This window comes from Dipodomys ordii, unplaced genomic scaffold (assembly GCF_000151885.1).
Source record: "Dipodomys ordii isolate 6190 unplaced genomic scaffold, Dord_2.0 Scaffold6, whole genome shotgun sequence".
NCBI lineage: Eukaryota > Metazoa > Chordata > Mammalia > Rodentia > Heteromyidae > Dipodomys > Dipodomys ordii.
In genome coordinates this window covers 12,063,558-12,087,886 of record NW_012267222.1, presented here as the reverse complement: position 1 = coordinate 12,087,886, position 24,329 = coordinate 12,063,558, and the positions used below count along the sequence as shown (strand labels likewise).

The following is a 24,329-nucleotide window of genomic DNA, read 5'->3' as shown; positions in this document are numbered from 1 at the left end:
CTGTGGCTCAAGTGGTAGAGCGCTAGCCTTGAGCTGAAGAGCTGAGGGACAGCGCCCAGGCCCAGAGTTCAGGCCCCATGACCAGACCCAAAAAATAAAAAAAAAAGTCCATTAGACTCTTATCTCCAATTAACTACTTGAAAACTGGAGGTGGCAGTGTGGCTCAAGGATTAGAGCACTTGTCTTGAGCTGAAGAGCTCAGAGTTCAAGCCCCACGACTGATTAAAAAAAATAAAGGGGGCTGGGAAGGTGGCTCAGTGGTAGAGCGCTTGCGTTGCATTCATGAGGCTCGATTCCTCAGCACCACATAAGCAAAAAGAAAAAAGCCAAAGTTGTGCTGTGGCTCAAGTGGTAGAGCCCTAGCCTTGAGCTGAAGAGCTGAGGGACGGTGCCCAGGCCTGCTGAGGGACAGCGCACAGGCCCAGAGTTCAGGCCCCACGACTGGACCCAAAAAAACAAACAAAAAAGAATCTGAGGGAGATTTCTCTGGCTGTAGGGTACACAAGGGTGTGAAAGAAGTGGAGCCCAGTGGGGGGTAGATTGGCTTAGAGGGTGGGTGGAGACAGGGCTACAGAGGTGAGTGGAAGAGAGGTTCTGCAGGAGGAGGATCTAAGCCAAGGTCTAAAATTCTAGGAACGTAAAAAGGATGTGAAGGTAGTGGATTCAGGGTCAGATGTTGACTGTGACTGGCCTGCAAAGTCAGTGTGTCCACTGATCATGTGCAGTCTAAGCCAAGCCTTGATTGGAGTGTAGGGGAAGTGGGAAAGTTCAGCCTTAGGAGTGGATGGCTTCTATGGCCCATGAGGGATCTGCAAGGCGATGGTAGTTTTTGTGCAGCCTGATGGACAGGGGTCACTCCCCAGAGCCATAGAGAGTGATGAAAAGACATCTCATATGAACAGGTCTCACAGGCTGGATGCAAGAGGCTATCTATAGGGCTGGGAAGGTGGCTCAATGGTAGAGTGCTTGCCTTGCATACATGAGGCCCTGGGTTCGATTCCTCAGTACCACATAAGCAGCATGAGCCAGAAGTGGTGCTGTGGCTCAAGTGGTAGAGTGCTAGCCTTCAGCTGAAGAGCTGAGGAACAGCACCCAGGCCCAGAGTTTAGGCCCTGTAACGGACCAAAAAAAAAAAAAAAAAGTTATCTATACATGCCCTGCAAATGCCATGCAATGGTCCTGTGACCCTTGTGTATGGCTGTCTTAAGACTGTGGAGCACAGTGGGCTGAGATGCAGCCTTTCAGAAACTGCTGAGAGGTCACGGATACACCAGAAGAGAAGCCATGAGAGATACGCCTTGAGGAATGGATTAGGAGTTATCTTGACCAAGGTGATAGAGAAAGGGCATCTGGGAAGGAGGAGCTGTTTGCCTGAGATGGTTGAAATATAAGGTGTATTGGAAACAGCTGGGGTAGTTAATTACCTCCTAGGACCTGCTGCATTTGGTAAGGGGAATGCAAGAATTGAAGCAAAGAAAAAGTGCTCTGGAGGGGAAGCCCAGCACTGGGAACCCAGAAGTCCCCATCCAAGGGTTCAAGGGCAAAGCGGCCTCCAGTGGGGAAGAAAGCCAGACCTGAATCACATCAGCCAAGAGCCTGCTGATAGAATTACTGGGCAATGTTTTTTCTTCCTTTTTGTTAAGCTTTTTTGTTTGTTTTGTTTAGTTCTTTTGGTCTGGGGCTTGAACTCTGGACTTGGGCGCTGTCCCTCAGCTCTTCAGCTCAAGGGTAGCGCTTTACCACTTGAGCCACAGTGCCCCATCTGGTTTTCTGAGTGATTTATTGGAGATAAGAGTCTCATGGACTTTCCTACCCAGGCTGGCTTTGAACTCTGAGTAGCTAGGATTACAGGCGTGAGCCACCGGCGCCCAGCAATACTAGGGAATTTTTATGTCTGATGAAGAGGAAGCTGTTAAAGGTACACAGAGTCAAAGTCTAAGGACCTCAGAAAATAGGGCACAGTGGAGTTCTAGTTGCTCAGTGGCTCTTGATATGAGATATGGTGGGAGAAAGGGCTGGAATTCTGGGTGAAGTACTGGGTCCTGACATTGGGCTTTGCCATGAGAGGCAGAAGTAGAGGTCAGGCCCAGAACTGAGAAAGCCAGAATGGTCTGGGGAGGAAGAAGGAAATTGATTATCCGCAGGGCTGTGGTTGGGAGAATCTCAGAAGCACAGGCTTGGAGGAATAATTGAAAAGGGAGCCTGTAGTTGGGCTGGGAGAGTGGCTATGTTGGTGACTTCCTTTCTCTTTTGGCCAGTGCGTGACCGCGTTCGGACCAAGATGGAGAGAGACATCCTGGCTGATGTCAACCATCCATTTGTGGTGAAGCTACATTATGGTGAGACACAGATCCCGCCCAGGAATCCCACAGATTCCTGTCCCTCTCAGCTTGCCCTTTCCCATGGTCTGCTGCCTTCTCTGTACCTTGTCCTACTTCCCACCTGTCTGGCCAAAGGGCCAGAGCTGGAGGAACAGTTCACAACTCAGGTGACACCAGTATGGATCTTCCCCTTTCTCAGCCTTCCAGACAGAGGGCAAGCTCTATCTTATTCTGGACTTCCTACGTGGTGGTGACCTCTTCACTCGGCTCTCAAAAGAGGTGAGCTGACATTTGACATTCATCCTGCCAGAGGGCCCCAGGATGGAGCTGGGGACACAACAGTCTTCTATTCCAGGGCCTTGTGAAGAATATATCTGATGTGGCCTGGTGCTATAACTAACTGTCCAGCCCGTCCTGGCGGCCTCTGACCCTGGAAACGTCCCCTGCCCTAGTACAGAGGCCACCCCTAGAAAGCCTCTAGATCTGATGCCACCTTGATTTTACAGAGCAAAGGGTGCCCCTTACCACATCCATGCTGCCAGTGCTGTGCTAAGCAGGACATGAGCACAGGGGAGAAGTCCAAATGTCCCCAGAAAACTATAGACTAGCGTTCTTGTCCTGCATGTTATACAAAAATAGTTGAACTACACTGGGCGTCAGTGGCTCACCCTTGTAATCCTAGCTACTCAGGAGGCTAAGATCTGTGGATTGCGGTTCAAAGACAGCCCGGGCAGGAAAGGCTGTGAGATTCTTATCTCCAACAAACCACTCAGAAAACCAGAAGTGGCACTGTGGCTCAAGTGGTAGAGTGCTCATCTTGAGCACTGAGGGGCAGCACTCAGGCCCAGAGTTCAGGCCCCATGACCAACAACAACAACAACAAAAAGACTTCCAGGGGCTGGGAATGTGCCTTAGTGGTAGATGGCAGAGGGCTTGCCTAGCATGCATGAGGCCCTGGGTTTGATTCTTCAGTACCACATAAACAATAAATAAATAAGTAAAACAGTAAAAATTATTTTAAAAAAACCTTCAAGGTGGGCTGGGAAGGTGACTCAGTGGTAGAATGCTTGCCTTGCATGTCTGAGGCCCTGGGTTCGATTCCTCAGCACCACATAAACAAAAAGAAAAAAGCCGGAAGTGGCGCTGTGGCTCAAGTGGTAGAGCGCTAGCCTTGAGCTGAAGAGCTGAGGGACAGCGCCCAGGCCCAGAGTTCAGGCCCCACGACTGGACCCAAAAGAAAAAAAAAAAATCTTCAAGGCGGGATGCTGGTAGTTCACACTCTTCAGGAGGCTAAGGTGTGACAATGGTGGTTCGAAGCCAGCTTGAGCCAGAAAGTCCATAAGACTTTTAACTCCAGGGCTGGGAAGTTGGCTCAGTGGTAGAGTGCTTGCCTTGCATGCATGAGGCCCTGGGTTTGATTCCTCAGCACCACATAAGCAAAAAGAAAAAAAGCCAGAAGTGGTGCTGTGGCTCAAGTGGTAGAGCGCTAGCCTTGAGCTGAAGAGCTGAGGGACAGTGCCCAGGCCCAGAGTTCAGGCCCCACGACCGGACCCAAAAAAAAAAAAAAAAAAGACTTTTAACTCCAAATTAATCACCAAAAAAAAAAACACAAAAAAACCAATAATTTTGTTTTTTGCTCAAGTACTAGCCTTGAGTGAAAAGGCTCAGGTACAGCCCCCAGGCCCTGAGTTCAAGCCCCAGGACTGGCACATACACACATAACCGCAGTCTTCCTCTTTTTTCATCTCATTCCCTTCTATCTCCCTACCTCTAGGTAAAGCATTTCCATTGGTTTCTTTCACATTGGTTTCCCATGTGCCTTTTGCAAATAATGTTCTGAATCTTTACCTCCACCTTCTTGGGTAAAATGTATCATTCTGTATATACTGTGTCCCATTACCCCCTTCACTCCCTGCCCCCCCACACCTGCTTTTTAGTGCCAGTCCTGGGGCATGAACTCAGCCTGGACATTATCCCTGATCTTCCTTTGCTCAAGGCTAGTATTCTACTACTACTTGAGCCACTTCTGGAATTTTCTAAGTGGTTTGTTGGAGATAGAAGTCTCATATACTTTCTGTCTGGGCTGGCTCTGAACTGAGATTCTCAGATCTCAAAGACTCCTAAGTAGCTAGGATTACAGGCATGAGCCCCATGCCTTTTTAAGACTGTCATAAATCACTCCATATAAGAACTAAATTTGTTCTAGTTTGTGTCTGCAGAGCCCTCCGTTATGTGGGGAGAGTCCGGTTTGTTCTAGTTCTCTACTCCTTTTGTTATTACCAAACAATGCCACAGTGAGTGGCTTGGATGTTAGTCACTTCCTACTTCACACCCCTTTGGTGTATGGTGCCTAGAGTGGACCCCTACAAGCTGCTGACTGCCTAGTGGCCCAGCTCCAGAGAAAGAGGGTGCTCCAGCTAGAGGCGCCTCCTCACTTTGGCCGCTGGCCCATTGCAGGTTATGTTCACGGAAGAGGATGTGAAGTTTTACCTGGCAGAGCTAGCTCTGGGCCTGGACCACTTGCACAGCCTGGGCATCATTTACAGGGACCTCAAGCCTGAGAAGTGAGTAGAGCTCTGCGCTCCCTGCCCTGCCTCCTTAGTGAACTAAGTTCCCAAGGCCTCTTCTAGAATACAGCTACCTGATGGAGGTGGGTGCTGTTCTTCTGGGGCTCTCTGAAAAATGGGCAGGGTTGAACAGGGTGACAGCAGGCTGCTACCTCTGGTGATCAGAGTCTACCTAATCACCTTGCTGCCATTGCCAAGACCTGATACCTTCCAGGCAGCTGTGTTGTCCACTTTTGATTGCTAAGTCAACATGACACCTGAGATTCTGCCATTAAAGATCATCCCTTGAGGGGCTTGGAATGTGGCTTAGTGGTAGAGTGCTTGCCTCCCATGTATGAAGCCCTGGGTTCGATTCCTCAGTACCACATAAACAGAAAAAGCTGAAAGTAGCACTGTGGCTCAAGTGGTAGAGTTCTAACCTTGAGCAAAAGAAGCTCAAGCCAGATGCCAGTGGCTTACGGCTGTAATCCTAGCTACTCAGGAAGCTGAGGTCTGAGGATCGCAGTTCAAAGCCAGCCTGGATAGAAAAGTCCATGAAACTCTTTTTTTTTTTTTTTTTTGGTTGGTCCTGGTGCCTGAACTCTGGGCCTGGGTGCTGTCTCTCAGCTCAAAGCTCAAAGCTAACACTCTACCACTTGAGCCACAGCACCACTTCCAGTTTTTTCTGCTTATGTGGGCTGAGGAATCAAACCCAGGGCCTCAGGCATGCAAGGCAAGCACTCTACCCCTGAGCCACTTTCCCAGCCATGCATGAAACTTTTGTCTCCAATAAACCACCAGAAAACTGGAAGTTGGCATTGTGGCTCAAGTGGTAGAGCACTCGCCTTGAGCTGAAGAGTTGAGGGGCAGCGCCCAGGACCAGAGTTCAAGCCCCACAAACAAACAAAAAAAAGAAAAAGAAGAAGGAGTTCAAGCAGGGCGCCGGTGGCCCATGCCTGTAATCCTAGCTACTCAGGAGGCTGAGATCTGAGGATCATGGTATAAAGCCAGCTCCGCCAGGAAAGTTTGCACTGTGGCTCAAATGATAGAGCACTCACCTTGCGCTGAAGTGCTCAGGGACAGCACCCAGGCCCAGAGTTCAAACCCCAGAACCAGCAAAAATAAATAGTGAGGTACATCTGAATTTAAATTCTGTCTCCAACAGCTACTAGCTTTGAGACTATGGAGAGATGCTTATTAACTTTCCTGAATTGTAGTTTCAGGAAATTTATGAAATGGGGCTGTAATAGGCCTTTCCTCACAGTTGTTGCAAGAATTAGCAGAAAAGGTAGACCCACCTGCGTGGCATTGCTGGGACCCTGCTCCACCACCCATTTCTCCAATCTGAGTGCAATACCTCATATGGGCAGGCCCAAGTTCCTCTGCCCCATGGTGCCAGCAGAACTCAGAGTTTTTTGCCTGGGCACCTGCCACTGAGGGACCCTGACTCCTCTGACTCCTGTTTCTTCACTCTTAGCATCCTTCTGGATGAAGAGGGCCACATCAAACTCACTGGTGAGTGGTGGGGCCCAGCCCCCTAGGGCCCCAGGGGAAGATGGACGGAGCTCCCGAGAGGTCTCAGCTGAGGTCTGGGGGCTCATTTTTCCTAAGAGATGGTACCAAGCTGGGTGCTGGTGGCTCACGCCTGTAATCCTAGCTACTCAGGAAGCTGAGATCTGAGGATTGAGGTTCAAAGCCAGGCCAGGCAGGAAAGTCTGTGAAACCATTATCTTCAATTAACCGCCAGAAAATTGGAAGTGGCGCTGTGGCTCAAGTGGTAGAGCACTAGCCTTGAGCTGAAGAGCCGAGGGACAGCGCCCAGGCCCAGAGCTCAAGACCCACGACCAAAGGAAAAAAAAAAGAGAGAGAGAGAGAGATGGTACCAGCTACTTAAAAGGGTCAGATCACTGGCAGGCTCCAGACTTAGAACATCCCAGTCTTGGAATCCTTGTTCTTCGATCTGTAACCTTGGGCAGGTCACCTAACCTCTCTGAGCTTCAGCTTCCTTCTAAGTATCATGGAAGTGATGCCCTCCAGCCTCTCGAGTGGGCAGTTGAGTAAGGGGTGGCAGCAAGGAAAGCCAGGGTTCGAAAGATGTGACCTCTGCCCCCTCCTGGCTGCAGACTTTGGCCTGAGCAAGGAGGCCATTGATCACGAGAAGAAAGCCTACTCGTTCTGCGGGACCGTGGAATACATGGCTCCGGAGGTTGTCAACCGCCAGGGCCACACCCACAGTGCAGATTGGTGGTCCTATGGCGTGTTAATGGTGAGTGCCCAGAAAGGGGTGAAGAATCCTTGGACTCTGGCCTCAGTGTCCCCCTCTGGACAGCACGGGAGTTGGCTTATCTCAAAGCTTTCCTCTTGTCTTCTCACAGCCTGGCTCTCCTCACCCTGCATTCTGTCACAATTTCCTTCCTTGGAAAGCTCCCAGGATCGGCTCCACCTGAGGGACCCCCTTCCCCACTCCCAAACCTGGCTCAGGGCCTTTCCTTGGTTTCTGGCACCTAACGCTGTCACTGGAGGTTTGGGTTGGCAGAGGGGAGAGGTGGACTTGGAGCTAGAATTCTGGCCTTGGAGGAGGGTGGCTGGAGGAGGAGGAGGAGGAGGAAGGGGGTCGTGGCAGATGGAGCAAAGCCTAAATGAACTTGTCCTCTGCAGTTTGAGATGCTGACGGGCTCCCTGCCCTTTCAGGGGAAGGACCGAAAGGAAACCATGACCTTGATTTTGAAGTAAGCACCAGTCCCATGCTGGGCCCTCAGGAACTCCCAACAACACCCGGGTTTGGAGGCCTGCCGGTTATCCCCTCGTTGCCTCCATGCTCCTTTTTTTCTTCTACTTCTTCTTCTTCCAGGGCTTGTGGGAGGGATCCTTGAAGTCCTTGGGAGGTGAGGTAGTGGCCGGCTTGTCTTGACTGAGCTGGGAACAAGCCTTGGAAGAGGGGGAGGAGAGCTTGGGCTCCTGGGGCGGGATTCAGCCCTGATGAGATGTGGGGGCTGTTTCAGGGCGAAGCTAGGCATGCCCCAGTTTCTGAGCACGGAAGCCCAGAGCCTCCTGCGGGCCCTGTTCAAGAGGAACCCTGCCAACCGGCTCGGTAAGCAGCCACAGCACAGAGGAAGGGACTTGGTGGTAGGGAGCAGGGTACAGCTGCAACTTAGGCCATGGGGTCACATCTGGGGCTGAAAGGGACCGTTGTCCTTTGTGTGAGCAGACAATGCCACGGGCCACTCTGTTTTCTGCTCCATGTGTGGTGTTGGAGGGGGGTGATGACCTGTGTGTAGGGGGGAAGGCAGGAACTGAGTCATCTCCACTCCCTCTGAGGACAAGGACAGAGGCCCCCACATAGTTTCCCTGCCAAGGTTGCTGGCTCAAGAGCAGGCCCATGAGCTCAGGAATGACAAGGCTCAGGCCCAGCCCCAGCGGTGTCAGTCCCCACTGCCTGGCTCACAGCAGACCTTCGTAAATATTTGCTGAATGAATAAGTACCATGTATGAGCCATGTGACCATGGCAGGTGACCTCACCTCTCCGAGCTCTGAGTTTCTTGTCTCAGTGGAGCTGAGGATCCCAGGCTGGCACAGGGCTCTGCCAATTAAGTGAAGTCTCATGGATGGGCCTGACACGTAGTAGGTGTTCAATAGGTGTCTGCTTCCTTGGCTCGTGGGTTCACCTGGCTCCATGATCAGCTTCTTAAGGTGTCATCGAGGGGCACTAGGATAAGAGGAGCAGAGATGGGGTCTGGATCAGGAGGGTGTAAGGGGCCTCTGTCCCTCCCAGAATAAGTCCAGCTTCCGTCCTGACTGTGTGACCTTGACAAGGTCTTGGACATCTCTGGGCCTCCTCCTTCTATGTATACATTGCCGCTTGATCATCAAAAGCTCCATGAAGTAGAAAAGACTAAGTGGTCAGCAGTCTTAGGCACATTCCGAGCAGTGTGAGCCTGTCCCCGCTCCCTGTCCTAGCAGCTGGTCACAGAGCTCTGTGCAGCTCCTTGGCTGATGGGTTGGTGGCCTGGGGTTGGGCCTTCTGGAGCAAACCCTTCATTTGGGCTCTTTTAGGTTCTGGCCCCGACGGAGCAGAAGAAATCAAGCGGCACATCTTCTACTCCACCATTGACTGGAACGTGAGTGGCCATCCATGCCTGGCTCCCCCAGGGCTGGCCATAGGAAGGGGATGGAGTGCAGGGGAGAGGGGGAGGAAGGGGGCATGGGAGGGGGCTCTGAGGACGATGGCCACAGAAGTAGCAGTAGAGGATGATGACCGGTCTTGAAGACTTCAGCATAGGGCCAGCCTCCCTCAGGCAAGCAGTCCTGCTGTTGTCTGCTGGGCATTGGGACCTCCGCTCCTAGCTGGGGCTCCCGGTGGGCAGTGGGAGTACCATGGTGATCAGAAACCGCACCCCCATTTTGTAGAAGCTCTACCGTCGCGAGATCAAGCCACCCTTCAAGCCCGCTGTAGCTCAGCCCGATGACACCTTCTACTTTGACACTGAGTTTACCTCCCGCACGCCAAGAGGTACATCCCTTGTCTGATTTTGTCTGTCCAGTGCTGGTACAAGAGCAAAACAGGGAGACTGGGGCACCTGGGGACACAGGGATGGTCAGGAACTCTGGCAGGCCGGGCCTGAGTGTGTGGGTAGACAGGCGGTGAGTGTCTGGCCTGTGTCAGGCTGCTTGATTCTCTTACTCTGGGGCTCTGTGGGCTTCTTTGTGTCTGGGTGAGAGGGTGAGGTGTGTGGGTGGATTGGGCCACAATGGGAGAGTCAGGACCCCTGCTGTGGGCGTCACCCAGCCCACTGGGAAGACTAAACACAGCAGGCCTGTAGTCAGGTCAGGACTAAGGAATCTGACCCAGCAAAACCACGGTAGAGAGAGTCTGGTAGAGCAGGGTTGACAGTATTCATAGGTCAAGAGCAAGCGTGGGAATCTGATTTGGGGCTTTCTAACTGCTGGGCCCTCCGTGTACTCATCTGGACCATGGGCACAGCCACTGTCCCACTCATTCCTAGGAGTTACTTCAAGAAGCCAGTGGGAGGGGCTGGGAAGGTGGCTCAGGGGTAGAGCGCTTGCCTTGCATGCATGAAGCCCTGGGTTCGATTCCTCAGTACCACAAAAACAGAAAAGGTCAGAGGAGCTGGGAAGGTGGCTCAGTGGTAGAGTGCTTGCTTTGCATGCATGAGGTGCTAGGTTCGATTCCTCAGCACCACATAAACAGAAAAAGCCGGAAGTAGCACTGTGGCTCAAGTGGTAGAGTGCTAGCCTTGAGCTGAAGATCTGAGGGACAGCACCCAAGCCCAGAGTTCAGGCCCTACAACGACCAAAAAGAAAAAAAAGAAAAAGCCAGAAATGGAGCTGTGGCTCAAATGGTAGAGTGCTAGCCTTGAGCAAAGAATCTCAGGGAAGCCAGGCGCCAGTGGCTCACGCCTGTAATCCTACCTGCTTAGGAGGCCAAGAGCTGAGGGTCCTGATTCAAAGCCAGCCCAGGCAAAGTCCATGAGACTCTCATTTCCAATCAACCACCAGAAAACCAGAAGTAGCTCTGTGGCTCAAAGTAGTAGAGCGCTAGCCTTGAGTGAAAAGGCTTAGGGACAGTGCCCAGGCCTCGAGTTCAAGCCCCATGACTGACAACAGCAAAGCTGGGCCCCAGTGGCTCACACCTATAATCCTAGCTACTCAGGAAGCTGAGATCTGAGGATCGTGGTTCAAAGCCAGCCCAGGCAGGAAAGTCTGTGAGACTCTGATCTCCAATTAACCTCCAGAAAACTGGAAGTGGTGTTGTGACTCAAGCAGTAGAGCACTAACTTTGAGCTGAAATGCTCAGGGACAGCGCCCAAGCCCAGAGTTCAAGCCCCACAACTGACAAAAAAAAAGTCCTGAAGAGTCACACCTGAGTCAGGGAGGCCAGGGAGAAAGTAGGACTCTTAGTCTGAATGGAACTTGGACTGGAAACCAAATGTGGGAATTGTACATTCTTCATGTGGCAGGGCTGGGTTGCTCTAAACATGTAGGAGCAGATAGGCGAAGGCCTAGAATAGAGAGGCCCCACTGAGGTCAGATGCTGGGGCAGGCTGGGACCTCCTGGGTCCTCTTGGCTGGGCTGTGTGGGGATGAAGGGCACCTCTCCAGGCTCATGTCACCTCCTGTTCCTACAGATTCCCCAGGCATCCCCCCCAGCGCTGGAGCCCATCAGCTATTCCGTGGCTTCAGCTTCGTGGCCACTGGCCTCATGGAGGATGATGGGAAGCCTCGGACCACACAGGCGCCCTTGAACTCAGTGGTACAGGTGAGTGAGGCAGGGCACTGCTGCTCACTTATACTTTTCTACCCGGAAGCCTCAAGGCGAAGCAAAGAACACAGGTGCTAGAAGCGGATGGGCCTTGGATAAACCTTAAGGGAGCCTCCAAGCTCCTGGACCCTCACTTATCCCCTGCATGAAGCGGGATGATGCCTGTCTCACCCCTGACGACTAGATGAGAGTAAAGGTGTAAACTCGCTGGCACAGAGCCAGGGTGTGTGTAAATGCCAGTGAATGCTCAGGAGGTAGAGTGAGGGGGTGGCTGCCCGGTCAGGAGTGGGGGGCGGAAGACTAAGTTCTCGCATTCCTTCCTCATTTGTACACTGCCCTGCTCCAAGGAAAGCTTAGAGAGGAGAGGCAAGAATGTAGACTCCAGAGCTTGTTGCCTGGGTTCAGAGCTCCCAGGGTAAAAGTGACTTTGGATAAGACACCTTCCCTGTGCCTCAGTTTCCTTATCTGCAAATTAGGATCATGATAACCTCTCTAAAGAGTTGTGAGGGTTATCTGAGTTACTATGATTATAGCTAAGGTGATTATGTAATTTGTTGTCCCAACTGGGCCATCTTTGTCCAGGACAAATATAAAACCAGACTAGAGCCAGGCGCCGGTGGCTCATGCCTGAAATCCTAGCTACTCAGGAGGCTAAGATCTGAGGATCTCAGTTCAAAGCCAGCCCGGGGAGGAAAGTCCGTGAGACTCTTGTCTCCAATTAACTACCAGAAAACCAGAAGTGACACTGTAGCTGAAGTGGTAGAGGGCTAGCCTTGAGCTGAAGAGCTGAGGGATAGTGCCCAGGCCCAGAGTTCAGGCCCCATGACAACAACAACAACAAAAACAGACTAGATGCAAGGACAATAGACAATAGTCACAAACCAAATTGACATGTGGCCACCTTACAGAAGTGCTTAAATGTATGCCTCATACCGCTCACACTAAGCACCCTGTGAACATCTGCATAGTTAATCTCAGAACCTTGAGACACCCCATAAAGGGCAAGTAGTCAGGGGTCCTGCATCTCTGAGATTTGCCCAGGCTTCTCAGAACCATCCCTGTAATCCTAGCTACTCAGAAGGCTGAGATCTGAGGATCACTGTTTGAAGCCATCATGGACAGGAATGTTCATGGGATTCTTTTTTTTTTTGGGGGTCTGGTCATGGGGCCTGAACTCTGGGCCTGGGTGCTGTCCCTCAGCTCTTTAGCTCAAGGCGAGCACTCTACCACTTGAGCCACAGCACCACTTCCAGCTTTTTTCTTTTTGCTTATGTGGTGCTGAGGAATCGAACCCAGGGCCTCATGCATGCAAGGCAAGCGCTCTACCACTGAGCCACCACCTTCCCAGCCCAGTTCATGGGATTCTTTTTTTTTTTTCTGGGGTCCGGTCGTGGGGCCTGAACTCTGGGCCTGGGCGCTGTCCCTCAGCTCTTCAGCTCAAGGCTAGCGCTCTACCACTTGAGTCACAGCGCCACTTCTGGCTTTCTTTTTGCTTATGTGGTGCTGAGGAATAGAACTCGGCCTCAGGCATGCAAGGCGAGCGCTCTACCACTGAGCCACCTTCCCAGCCCCATGTTCATGGGATTCTTATGTTCAGTTAACCACAAAAAAAATTTGGAGGTGGAGCTATGGCTCAAGGGGTAGAGCACCAGCCTTGAGCAAAAAGAGCCAAGTGAGGAAGCCCTAATACTGGCACAAAGAGAAAAAATGTAATGCACCCTCTGACCAGCAAACTGCAGCCCAGGCCAGCAGGGAACTAGTGAATGTGCTGGTGATATTGAGTAGAAAATCGAGATTCAGAGAGGGGCTGGTTCTTGCCTGGGGTCACACAGCCATCAGTATCCAGGCCTCCTGACTCTTTCCCAGCACCATCTCCATTGAGTTGAGGTTCTGGGGATGACGGCTGGCACTTGTGTGCCCACAGTAAACCCCATTTCTTGGTCTCCTGTAGCAACTCCATGGGAAGAACCTGGTGTTTAGTGATGGCTACGTGGTAAAGGAGACGATCGGTGTAGGCTCCTACTCTGTGTGCAAGCGCTGTGTCCACAAGGCCACCAACATGGAGTACGCTGTCAAGGTGGGCCCCCCGACCATGGCTTGGCAAAGCCTGTTGGGCCGTGGGTGAGGCTGATTAGTGTGGCCCTTTGGTGGGGAGGGCTGGGGCCCGAGGCTCTGTCGATGGTGAGAGGGATGTGTCTGAGACTCCCAGGGCCTGCAGTACGGGCTCTGACAGCGAAGGACCTGGAGTCCCCAGCGCTGCTCTATGCACCCACTTTCTTCTTCAGGTCATCGACAAGAGCAAGCGGGATCCTTCAGAAGAGATTGAGATTCTTCTGCGGTATGGGCAGCACCCCAACATCATCACCCTGAAAGATGTGAGTGGGCGGGTCCTGGAGACCAGGACTGAGGCAGGCTCCCAACTCTAGTCTCAAGCCATGTCTTTAACTTCTGAGTGCTTGAGTGGAGGAACGCCACCCTGGCTTCCCCCTGCCCTGGACACACCTTAGCTTCTCCCCTTCAGACTCAGGCCTTCTCCGAGAGCTCCTCTGCCTATGGGGGATCACGACAGCTCCCTTGTGCAGGAAGACAGGAGCCTGATTGGGTGATGGCCCAGCCCAGGGCCACTAAAGCACAGAGCAGGAAATAGACCTGAGGCTCATGGGGAGGCTGGTTGGTAACTGAGGTCCAGGCCTGACAGCAAGGTTGCCGGCAGGTGTACGATGATGGCAAACACGTGTACCTGGTGACAGAACTGATGCGGGGCGGGGAGCTGCTAGACAAGATCCTGCGGCAGAAGTTCTTCTCGGAGCGGGAGGCCAGCTTCGTCCTGCACACCATCAGCAAGACTGTGGAGTATCTGCACTCACAGGGGGTAAGTCCAGGTTAGGAGAAGGGGCAGGATGTGCCCAAGGTCATGCCATCTGCCCCAAGAGAGAACTGTGAGCTGGCCCAGGTGTGGCAGTTTTCAGACAAGTAACATTCAGGGCAGGTGAGTGGGTAGAGGTAGATGGAGTGATGGTTGTGGAGGGAAGGAAGGGAAGGAGGAAGAAAAAGGTGATACAAACGAGAAAGGAGTGTTTATTCAGTGCCTACTGTGTGCCGGGTTTGTTTATTTAGTGCCAGTATTGGGGCCCTGGGAACTTTAGATTTTTCCCCTCAAGGATGGTACTTTACCACTTAGCCACAGCTCCACTTCTGGCTTTTTGCTGGTTAATTGGTGATAAGTCTTAGACTTTTCTGCTCAGGCAGGCACGTCAGCCTCTTGAGTAGCTAGATTATAGACGTAAGTTACCAACACCCGGCCCATGCTTGGTCCTTACATCATCTAAATTGAGTTTCACATCAACCCTGAGTTGGGTGCTGTGAGAAAGCCTACTTTATACGTAAGAAGAGTAAAATGGGGGCTGGGAATATGACTTAGTGGTAGAGTGCTTGCCTAGCCACTTCTGGTTTTCTCGTGGTTAATTGGAGTGTTATGGACTTTTCTGCCACAGTTGACTTCAAACCACGATCCTCAGATCTTAGTCTCCTGAGTAGCTAAAATTACAGGTATGAGCCACTGGTGCCCAGCCACAAATGTATTTTTTTAATTTAATTTTATTTTTTTGTGAACATACTGTACAGAGGGGTTACAATTACATGGGCAGGATAATGCGTACATTTCTTATCAAGCATTGCAGCCTCCTCCTTTGTTTACCCTTCACATCCCTTCCCAGCCTCCCCTTCAACCCTCCACCCAATCCTCCCCCCTCCCACACCCCCCCACCACACCAACGTCACAAATGTATTTTTATAACTGATTTTTTTTTTTTTGCCAGTCCTAGAGCTTGAACTCTCAGGGCCTGCCACTGTCCCTGAGCTGCTTTTGCTCAAGGCTAGCACTCTACCACTTGAGCCAGTGCCACTTCTTTTTTTGTTTATGTGGAGGAATTTTGTATATACAATTTTTTTGGGGGGGGTCCAGTCATGGGGCCTGAACTCTGGGCCTGGGCGCTGTCCCTCAGCTCTTCAGCTCAAGGCTAGCGCTCTACCACTTGAGCCACAGGGCCACTTCCGGCTTTTTTCTTTTTGCTTATGTGGTGCTAAGGAATCGAATCCAGGGCCTCAGGCATGCAAGGCAAGTGCTCTACCACTGAGCCACCTTCCCAGCACTGTATTTTGTTTTTTGAGACACTGAGTTATCTAGCTTGCTATGTAGTCTAGACTGGCCTCAAATTTGAAATCCTGCCTTATCCTCTCAAGTATAGGGACTCTAGGCATGCACCATCGTGGCCAGTGAAGAAGAAGTGAATATGTTCCACCACTGAACTGCACCCCTGATTTGATTTACATTATTAACAGATTGCTGACTGCTACATAGAGTATTGACAGCAGGCACAGTGTGACCGGGGCAGTGGTTGGTTTGGCTTGTGGAGGTTGTGGTCAGAGTAGGGTATGCTGTAAAGGTGACAGCACTTACTGGCAGTTTGGATGTAAAAGAGAAGAGAAAGGGGCTGGGAAAATGGCCCAGTGGTATAGTGCCTGCCCCACGACCAGCAGGAAAAAAGAGAGAGAGAGTGCCGGGTGCTGGTGGCTCACGCCTGTAATCTTAGCTACTCAGGAGGCTGAGATCTGAGGATCACAGTTCAAAGCCAGCCTGGGAAGGAAATTCCGTGAGACTCCAATTAACCACCAGAAAACCAGAAGTGGTGCTGTAGCTCAAGTGGTGGAGCGCTTGCCTTGAGCTGAAGAGCTGAGGGACAGTGTTCAGGCCGGAGTTCCAGCCCCACAACTGACAAAAAAAAAAAACATCAAAATGTGAATCATGGATCTCTAGATTTGGCTGGGAGAATTTAGGCAAGTGCTGGTCTGGGTGCTAAGCAGAGAAGAACCAACCTGTCTGGGCCCAGGTACAAACAGCCTTAATGGAGAAGCAGAGGAGGCACTGGCAAAGGCAACCAAGAGATGAAGCAGCAAACTTGGGCCTCCAGGCTGACAAGATTCAAAGCTGTAGGAAAGCAGGGCTCTGTGCCCATTGGCGCTCAGCTCACCACTTCACAGCTGAGAAAGCCAGAGGAGATGAAGTCCTGTGGTGGGGAGAGACACAGCAGCTCATGCTCTGGTGCTGGCCAGGAGCTCAGCAGTTTCCTGAAGTACAGAAGGGTTGTGTTGGGGTCCCAAGGGCTCAGGGGCTCTCCTGAACACCTGGTAATGTGTGCTACTGAGACCCTAGCCCACCCCATATATGCCTCAGGCTCAGTTTGTCTATGTGTAGAGTGAAACCCACATTTCCTGTTCTAACACATTCCAAGCTTATCCACTGTGGGACCTACATGCCAGCCCGAATTTCAAACCTGATTCATTCCATTCTGTATCCTGATCCCATCAATTCTCTTTACTATGTATTTTGTTTATGTTGTTTTCTTTTTTCTTTCTTTCCTTTCTTTTCCTTCTTTCTTTCTTTCTGTCTTTCCTTCTTTTTTTCTTTCTTTCCTTCTTTCTGTCTTTCTTTCCAGTCGTGGGGCTTGAACCCGGGCCTGGCTGTTGTCCCTCAGCTCTTCAGCTCAGAGCTAGTGCTCTACACTTGAGCCACAGTACCACTTACAGTTTTTCTGGCGGTTTATTGAAGAGAAGAGTCTCACGGACTTTCCTATCCCGGCTGGCTTTGAACTGCGATCCTCAGAGGCATGAACCACCAGCCCAGCTTGTTTTCTTTCTTTCTTTCCTTCTTTCTTTCTTTCTCTCTCTCTCTTTCTTTCTTTCTCCCTCTCTCTTTCGTTCGTTCTTTCTTTTTGTTGGTCATGGGGCTTGAACTCAAGGCCTGGGCACTGTCCCTGAGCCTCTTTGTGCTTAAGGCTAGTGCTTTACCACTAAGTCACAGCTCCACTTTTGGTTTTTGAGTGGTTAATTAGAGATAAGAGTCTCACAGGAACTTTTCTGCTTGGGCATCTTTGAACTGAAATCCTCAGATCTCAGACTCCTGAGTAGTTAGGATTATAGGCATGAGCCACCAGTGTCCAGCTATGTTGCTTGCTTGCTTGCTTGTTTGCTTGCTTGCTTGCTTTCTCAGTTGTGGGGCTTGAACTCTGGGCCTGGGTGCTGTCCCTCAGCTCTTCAGCTCAAGGCTAGCACTCTACCACTTGAGCCACAGCACCACTTCAGGTTTTCTAAGTGGTTTATTGGAGATAAGAATCTCATGGACCGAGCTGGGAAGGTAGTTCAGTGGTAGAATGCTTGCCTTGCATGCCTGAGGCCCTGGGTTCGATTCCTCAGCACCACATAAGCAAAAAGAAAAAAGCAGGAAATGGCGCTGTGGCTCAAGTGGTAGAGCACCAGCCTTGAGCTGAAGAGCTGGGGGACAGCGCCCAGGCCCAGAGTTCAGGCCCCATGACTGGACCCCCCCCCAAAAAAAAAAGAATCTCATGGACTTTCCTGCCTAGGCTGGCTTTGAACTGCGATTCTCAGATCTCTGCCTCCTGAGTAGCTAGGATTACAGGCATGAACCATCGATGCTCAGCTTGTTTTATTTCTTTGTGGTGGGACTAGAGTTTTAATTCAAAGCTTCACAACTCTGCTTGTTATTTTGGGGGGAAGAGGAGGTTGCTCAATGCTGGCACTCTACCACTTGAACCACGACTCCACTTTCTGTTTTCTATATATTTAGGGTATCCATCACTACCTCTCCATTCTCCCTCTCTCCCCTCTTCATATTTTTGTTCTTTGCAATAATCTGCCGATGCTTATAGTATTTGTGTCGCTCAACATTCTCTCTTTAAGACCACAAATCTAAACCAGCACTTCACCTGACATGACCCATCGCTGTCCACAAAATAATAAGGTACCCAGCCTGCTCTCTATGTCCTTTGTCATCTGCTGAGCCTCCACTGTTAGTGCTTCTATCTGTCCCTAAATGGCTCACAAGACTTGAACCTGCCATGTTCCTGCCACTGCTGGAGTCCCTGCCACATGACCTGGCTAACAGCTACTCTTCCCTACGGAGAATTCTTTTTTTTTTTTTTTTGCTGGTCATGGGCATTAACTCTGGGCCTGGGCGCTGTCCCTCAGCTCTTCAGCTCAAGGCTAGCGCTCTACCACTGGAGCCACAGCGCCACTTCCGGCTTTTTCTGTTTATGTGGTGCTGAGGAATCGAACCCAGGGCCTCATGCTTGCAAGGCAAGCGCTCTACCACTGAGCTACCTTCCCAGCCCTGTACGGAGAATTCTAATGACACCTCTAAGAAGCCCACTTGGATAGCTCAGGCTGTATTGGTGACATGTTCTATCTCCCTGCAGGCCATGTTCTTTTTTTTTTTTTTTTTTTTGGGTCTGGTCGTGGGGCCTGAACTCTGGGCCTGGGGCTGTCCCTCAGCTCTTCAGCTCAAGGCTAGCGCTCTACCACTTGAGCCACAGTGCCACTTCCGGCTTTTTTCTTTTTGCTTATGTGGTGCTGAGGAATCGAACCTAGCGCCTCAGGCATGCAAGGCAAGCGCTCTGCCACTGAACCACCTTCCCAGCCCGATTTGCATTATTTTCTATTGCCCCTATTTCCTGTAAAGTGCAAGGTGCTCTAAAGTCTGTTAGATTCAGCTTCAAATTTGTCCTTATCTTTTCTATAGAGGACTGAGGAAGACTCTAGAAAAAGGGCTCATTGGCTGGGTGTTAGTGCTCACATCTGTAACTCTACCTACTCAGAAGACAGATCTGAGGATCAAGGTTTTAAGCCAGCCCTAGCAAGCTTCAAATTCTTATTTCCAATTAACCAGCAAAAAGCTGTTAGTGGAGCACCTGGCTCAAGTGGTAGAGCTCCTCCCCTGAGCAAAAAAGCTAAAAGACAGTGCCCAGGCTCTGACTTTAAGCCCTAGTATACCAGCACAAAGAGGAGCTGGGGAGGGGGGAGGGGGGAGGTCAGCTCATTGTGACCCTGTCTGACCACTGGCACCTTATTTGGTGTATTGATGGGGCGGGGGTGGGGAAATCATGATATCATTACTGGTCCACAGCGGAGGCAGCTTCTCTCCCAGATGTAGAGTTCATGCACTTGTAGGATCTTAAAGTATTTACTTAGAGAAATTAGATCTCTGATTTGTACTTATATAGTAGCTCTACTTTTGCACAACCAATAGTTGTAATTATGCTCAGTGTTGGGCATTCTGCTACTAAACAATAAAAGAGGATATGACAAAACAAAGAAAAAAGAAAATGTCAAGTTCCTCCATCCACGATGTCCTTTCATCCTGCCTCACATCTGCAGTCCCTGCTTCCTGTTCTGCATTAGTCCCATTAGATGGTACCAGGCCCCTCTCCTTAGTTAGTTTATTTTCATTTTTTTGTCAGTTGTGGGGCTTGAACTCTGGGTCTGGGCACTGTCGCTGAGCTCTTCAGCTCAAGGCAAGCACTCCATTATTTGAGTCATAGTGCTGTCTCCTTATTTTGAAGACTGTTATCTAGCTGGGTACTGTGCTCATGCCTGTAATCCTAGCTACTCAGGTGGCTGAAATCTGAGAATTGTGGTTCAAAGCCAGCCAGGAAAGAAAAAATCCATGAGACTCTTATTTCTGATAAGCCATCAAAAAGCCAGAAGTGGAACTGTGCCTTAAATTATAGACTCCAGCCTTGAATGAAAAATCCAAGCACGAGCATAAGGCCCTAAATTCAAGCTCCAGTACTAGCACATACACAAAAAGACCTTCATCTAATAATTTCATCCTGTCAGGATCTTGCGCTCAATTATTTTATTAGAGGCAATGTCTGATTTCATCTAATTTATTAGGGATTGTTCTTTTATGAAGAACTTTACCCCTTAGCTGAAGGTTCACTTTGGTTACCACATGTGTTTTTAATGGTCATGTTTCAAGTGCCTTAGGTTTCTGAAGTGGCCAGTGCAAACAGACTAATATTTAAACATGTCAGATCAGAGAGCAAATGTGTTTCCTTTTCCTGTTTTGTTCTCAAGTGAGTACTAGTTAAAGATACTCCTAAGGGATGTGACGTCATACCAGAACTTAGGAGTATCTGAAAGGTGCTGGGGTCCATCCCTAATACTGGGGGGAAAAAAAAAGAGCCAGGCATGGTGGGAGACACCTATAATCCCAGTCCTAATGAGACTGAAGTAGAGCCAGGCAATGGTGGCTCACATCTGTAATCCTAGCTAATCAGGAAGTTGAGATCTGAGGATCACGGTTCAAAGCCAGCCGGGAAGGAACTTCTGTGAGACTCTTCAATAAACCACCAGAAAACCGGAAGTGGCACTGTGACTCAAGTGGTAGAGCGCTAGCCTTGAGCTAAAGAGCTCAGCAACAGTGCCCAGACCCAGAGTTCAAGCCCCACAACCGAGAAGACACAGCAGAGTTACTGAGTTACCAGTGAGTTACCCAAGGCTTAGAGTAAGGAAGAACTTTCTAGAATCGGGAGCTCTCTGCAAAAGTAGTGAGCCCCTCCACAAGGTTGTACAAGCTCAGATGCAGACAGCCACTTGAAGAAAGCCATAAGTTCATACATCACTAATCTTTCTGGCTCTTTCCAAATATCGGGGTCAGTGAGGAGGACATGGGAGCTGCTTGTGGAGGCATGTGGAAGGATTCTCTGGGCTTTCATTCTTGGCACATAGCTATTGTCTATAACCTAGGGGTCCAGTAGAAGCTAAGGGCCAGATCCTTTGATCACCCCATCTGTTTCAGTAACATCACAGAATTGGCTTTTAGATCACTAAATGCAGTGTTTGCAGTACCCCAAATTTCCTGTCAGGAGAGCCGTTAGAAGCTCTTCCCCTTTCTCTTTTCTTTTTTTGCGGGGTAGGGAAGGTGGGGGGGGGTAGTTGTAGGGCTTGAACTCAGGGCCTGGGTGCTTTTCTATGAGCTCTTTTGCTCAGGGCTAATGCTCTATCACTTTGAGCTACAGCTCTACTTACAGTATTTTGGTGATTAATTGGAGATAAGAGTCTAACAGGGGCTGGGAATGTGGCTTATTGGTAGAGTGTTTGCCTAGCATGCATGAAGCCCTGGGTTTGATTCCTCAGTACCACATAAACAGAAAAAAACGGAAGTGGCAGTGTGGCTCAAGTGGTAGAGTGCTAGCCTTGAGCAAAAGAAGCTCAGTGTCAGCACCCAGGCCCTGAGTTCAAGCCCCAGGAAAGAAAGAAAGCAAGCCTCACAGACTTTCCTGCCTGGGCTGACTTTGAACTGCGATCCCCAGATCTCAGCTTCCTGAATAGTTAAGATTACAGGCATAAGCCACTAGCACCGTGCTCCTTTTTTTTTGTTTGTTTAGTAATTTTTTAGATAGGCTTTAACAGGGTGTGTGTGTGTGTGTGTGTGTGTGTGTGTGTGTGTGTGTGTGTGTATGTGTGTGTACGTACTGGGTCTTGCTTGAGATTTCACTTATTTTTTTGCTCTACCATTTGAGTCACAGCTCTCACAGCTCCACTTTCGGCTTTTTGGTGGTTAATTGGAGATGAGTTTCATGGACTTTTCTGCCTGGGTTGGCATTAAACCACGATCCTCAGATCTCAGCCTTCTCTGTAGCTAGGACACAGATGTGAGTCACTAGAGCTGGGCTGGTCACTGTATCTCAACATGCAGTGCTGCCCGGGGTTCAGCCCAGGCAGTTGCTGAGACGAGTTGCTATTTCCCAAGCCCTGTGCTGAGTATGTCTGTTCTTTCCTACAACCCTGGGCGTTAAGCACAGTTATGAGCCCCTTTTCCAGGTAAGAAGACAGAGGCTTGGAAAGTCATAAAGCCAGGCTCACACTCTAGTCTGGTCTTCTGTGGCTGACGTCATAGCTGAGTCAGAGGGCACAGCTTGGTGTGTGTGGTTGCTTTTGGCCTGAGCACCTATTTTTGTTTGGCCTGTGAGAGGTGGGGTGTTTTTGTCATGTTGAGTTTAGTTTAATAAAGGTTTAGTGATTTGGTGTTTGTTAAACACCAGGCCTAAGTTGCAGCCTCGTAGCTGTCACCAAGGAGCTTTTGCCCCTTTTAGCTTGTTCCCACCCAGCCTGGCTTCACTCACAGGTGGCCAGCCTGTTGTAACTTTCCACTCAGTGAGTGTGGCAGGTGTGACATCACATCCCCATAAACACAGCTGCGGGTCAGGCAGCACCCACACCTGTGCAGCTTCCCTAAGCCGCATCCCTCGCCCATCCCAGGGGTCACGGTTCCCTTCGTCATTAGTCATTTCTCGGCGCAGCATAAGATTGCCACCTTCTCTATCCTTGCTTCCTGCAAGTGTCATCTGTGCCTCAGCAAAGTAGAAAGAATTATTATTCTTATAATTTGATACATTGTATATTTAGTGTATAATAATATCAACTCAGTAGTAAGCATTTCCATATTAATCGTTACGGAATTATGAGCAATATAAATCCTTTTTTTTTTTCTTGATTGGTCATGGGGCTTGAGCTCGGGGCCTGTGCCTGACCCTGAGCTCTTTTCTTCAAGGTTAGCACTCTACTACTTTAGCCACAGTGACACTTCTGGTTTTCTGGTGGTTAATTGGAGATAAAAGTCTCATGGGGGCTGGGAAGGTAGCTCAGTGGTAGAGTGCTTGCTTTGCATGCATGAGGCCCTGGGTTCGATTCCTCAGCACCACATAAGCAGAAAAAAAAAAAAAAACCAACACCAAGGTTGATTATCATTAAATGTTTCAAATTAAAAAAAAAAGAGTCTCATGGACTTTTCTGTCTAGGCTGGCTTTGGAATAGGATCCTCAGATCTCAGCCTCCTGAGTAGCTAGGATCACAGGCGTGAGTCACTAGTGCCCAGTTTAATCATTTTTATGTGTTGGGAATTTCTTACCTTTCTAGTCATTTTTAGAATATAGTGTTATCCAGGATTACAGGCATGAGATTCTGGGGCCCAGCCTCTCATAGATTGTTTTTAACCAGTGGTTATCCTACTGTAGGAAAAAAAAAAAAAAAACTGAACTAATTCATCCTCCCTAACTGGGCTTTGGTGGCCCTAACTGACTGCCCAGGCTGGCCTTGGAACTTCTGGGCTCAAGTGATCCTCCTGCCAAAGCCTCCAAAGTAGCTGGCACTGTAGGTGCATTCTAACCACCACACCTCACTAGGACTTTCCTCTGAAGAGTGGAAACCGTGGGGGTTTTTAAGCTTGGACAGTATGGCCCGATTTCTAACAGGCTTGCTCTAGCACCTGCTGAGACAAGCTATTGGAGGTAGGAGGGGAAGTAGGAAGACTAATGAGGATAATGGGGACTCAAGAGTTATTGGACTCTGAATATACTTTAATAGCACACCAACGGAGTTTATTGATAGATTGAGGAAAATGAGAATAAGAAAACAGGCCATGCTCCAATGGCTTATGCCTGTAATCCTAGCTACTCAGGCTGAGATCTGAGAATCATAGTTTAAAGCCAGCCCAGGCAGGAAAGTCTGTGAGACTCTTATCTCCAATTAACCAGTAAAAAAAGCTAGAAGTAGAGGTTGTGATTCAAGTGGTAGAGCACCAGCCTTGAGTAGGAAAGGACAGTGCCCAGGCCCTGAGTTCAAGCCCCAAGTCTGGCATGAGGGGGAGGGGTGTGGGAGAGAGAAAGAGAGAATATGGAAAAATAGACCTAAGAAGGATGGAGTTACCTTAGATGAGATTTCACATGACTAGACTGAAGGGAGAAACTAGGAGTTCAGTGTTGGGCAGATTGAGTTAGAGCTACTTAGTAGACACCTACATGGAGATTTCTAGAAGGCTCTATTTGCAGTTGCCTACCCCCCCTTTTAGCCTTTTCTCCTCTGGGATTCCAGGGCTTTCCTCCTCTCTGGGCTTGTCTGGGTAACTTTCTCATCCCTGACGGTTAGTGGACCTCGCTCCAGCCCCCCTGTCACAGCCTGACCCCAGTTCTCTGGTCCTAGGTTGTCCACAGGGACCTCAAGCCCAGCAACATCCTATACGTGGACGAGTCTGGGAACCCCGAGTGCCTGCGCATCTGTGACTTCGGCTTCGCCAAGCAGCTGCGGGCTGAGAACGGGCTCCTCATGACGCCTTGCTACACAGCCAACTTCGTGGCACCCGAGGTGAGTGGGGGCGACAGGAAGACTTAGCTCCACTCCTAGGAGTCCCACACTATTCAGGACTGCCGAGTCTGTATGCTTGACCCGGATGCCCAGGAAAGATCTCCCCCATGGCGGAGACTCAGCTACTCCTTCCCTTGGGGTGCAGCCCCTTTTGTTGTGTCTCAGAGTGAACACCCTCCCCC

The 24,329-nt window shown here is 50.1% G+C and overlaps 1 protein-coding gene across 1 annotated transcript in view; it reads left to right on the top strand.

Annotated features, from left to right (window-relative positions):
• The window catches only part of Rps6ka1 (ribosomal protein S6 kinase, 90kDa, polypeptide 1), a 26,683-nt gene extending 2,509 nt beyond the window's left edge, over positions 1–24,174 (top strand). Inside the window, exons 4-17 of the mRNA XM_013032302.1 lie at positions 2,259–2,339; positions 2,521–2,600; positions 4,779–4,885; positions 6,345–6,382; positions 6,991–7,133; positions 7,526–7,596; positions 7,870–7,958; positions 8,922–8,986; positions 9,276–9,378; positions 11,015–11,145; positions 13,100–13,225; positions 13,434–13,523; positions 13,862–14,020; positions 23,986–24,174. Of these exons, the coding sequence (XP_012887756.1) occupies positions 2,259–2,339; positions 2,521–2,600; positions 4,779–4,885; positions 6,345–6,382; positions 6,991–7,133; positions 7,526–7,596; positions 7,870–7,958; positions 8,922–8,986; positions 9,276–9,378; positions 11,015–11,145; positions 13,100–13,225; positions 13,434–13,523; positions 13,862–14,020; positions 23,986–24,174 (1,472 nt within the window). The remainder of the gene's footprint in view (positions 1–2,258; positions 2,340–2,520; positions 2,601–4,778; positions 4,886–6,344; positions 6,383–6,990; positions 7,134–7,525; positions 7,597–7,869; positions 7,959–8,921; positions 8,987–9,275; positions 9,379–11,014; positions 11,146–13,099; positions 13,226–13,433; positions 13,524–13,861; positions 14,021–23,985) is intronic.
• The last annotated feature ends 155 nt before the right edge of the window (positions 24,175–24,329 follow it).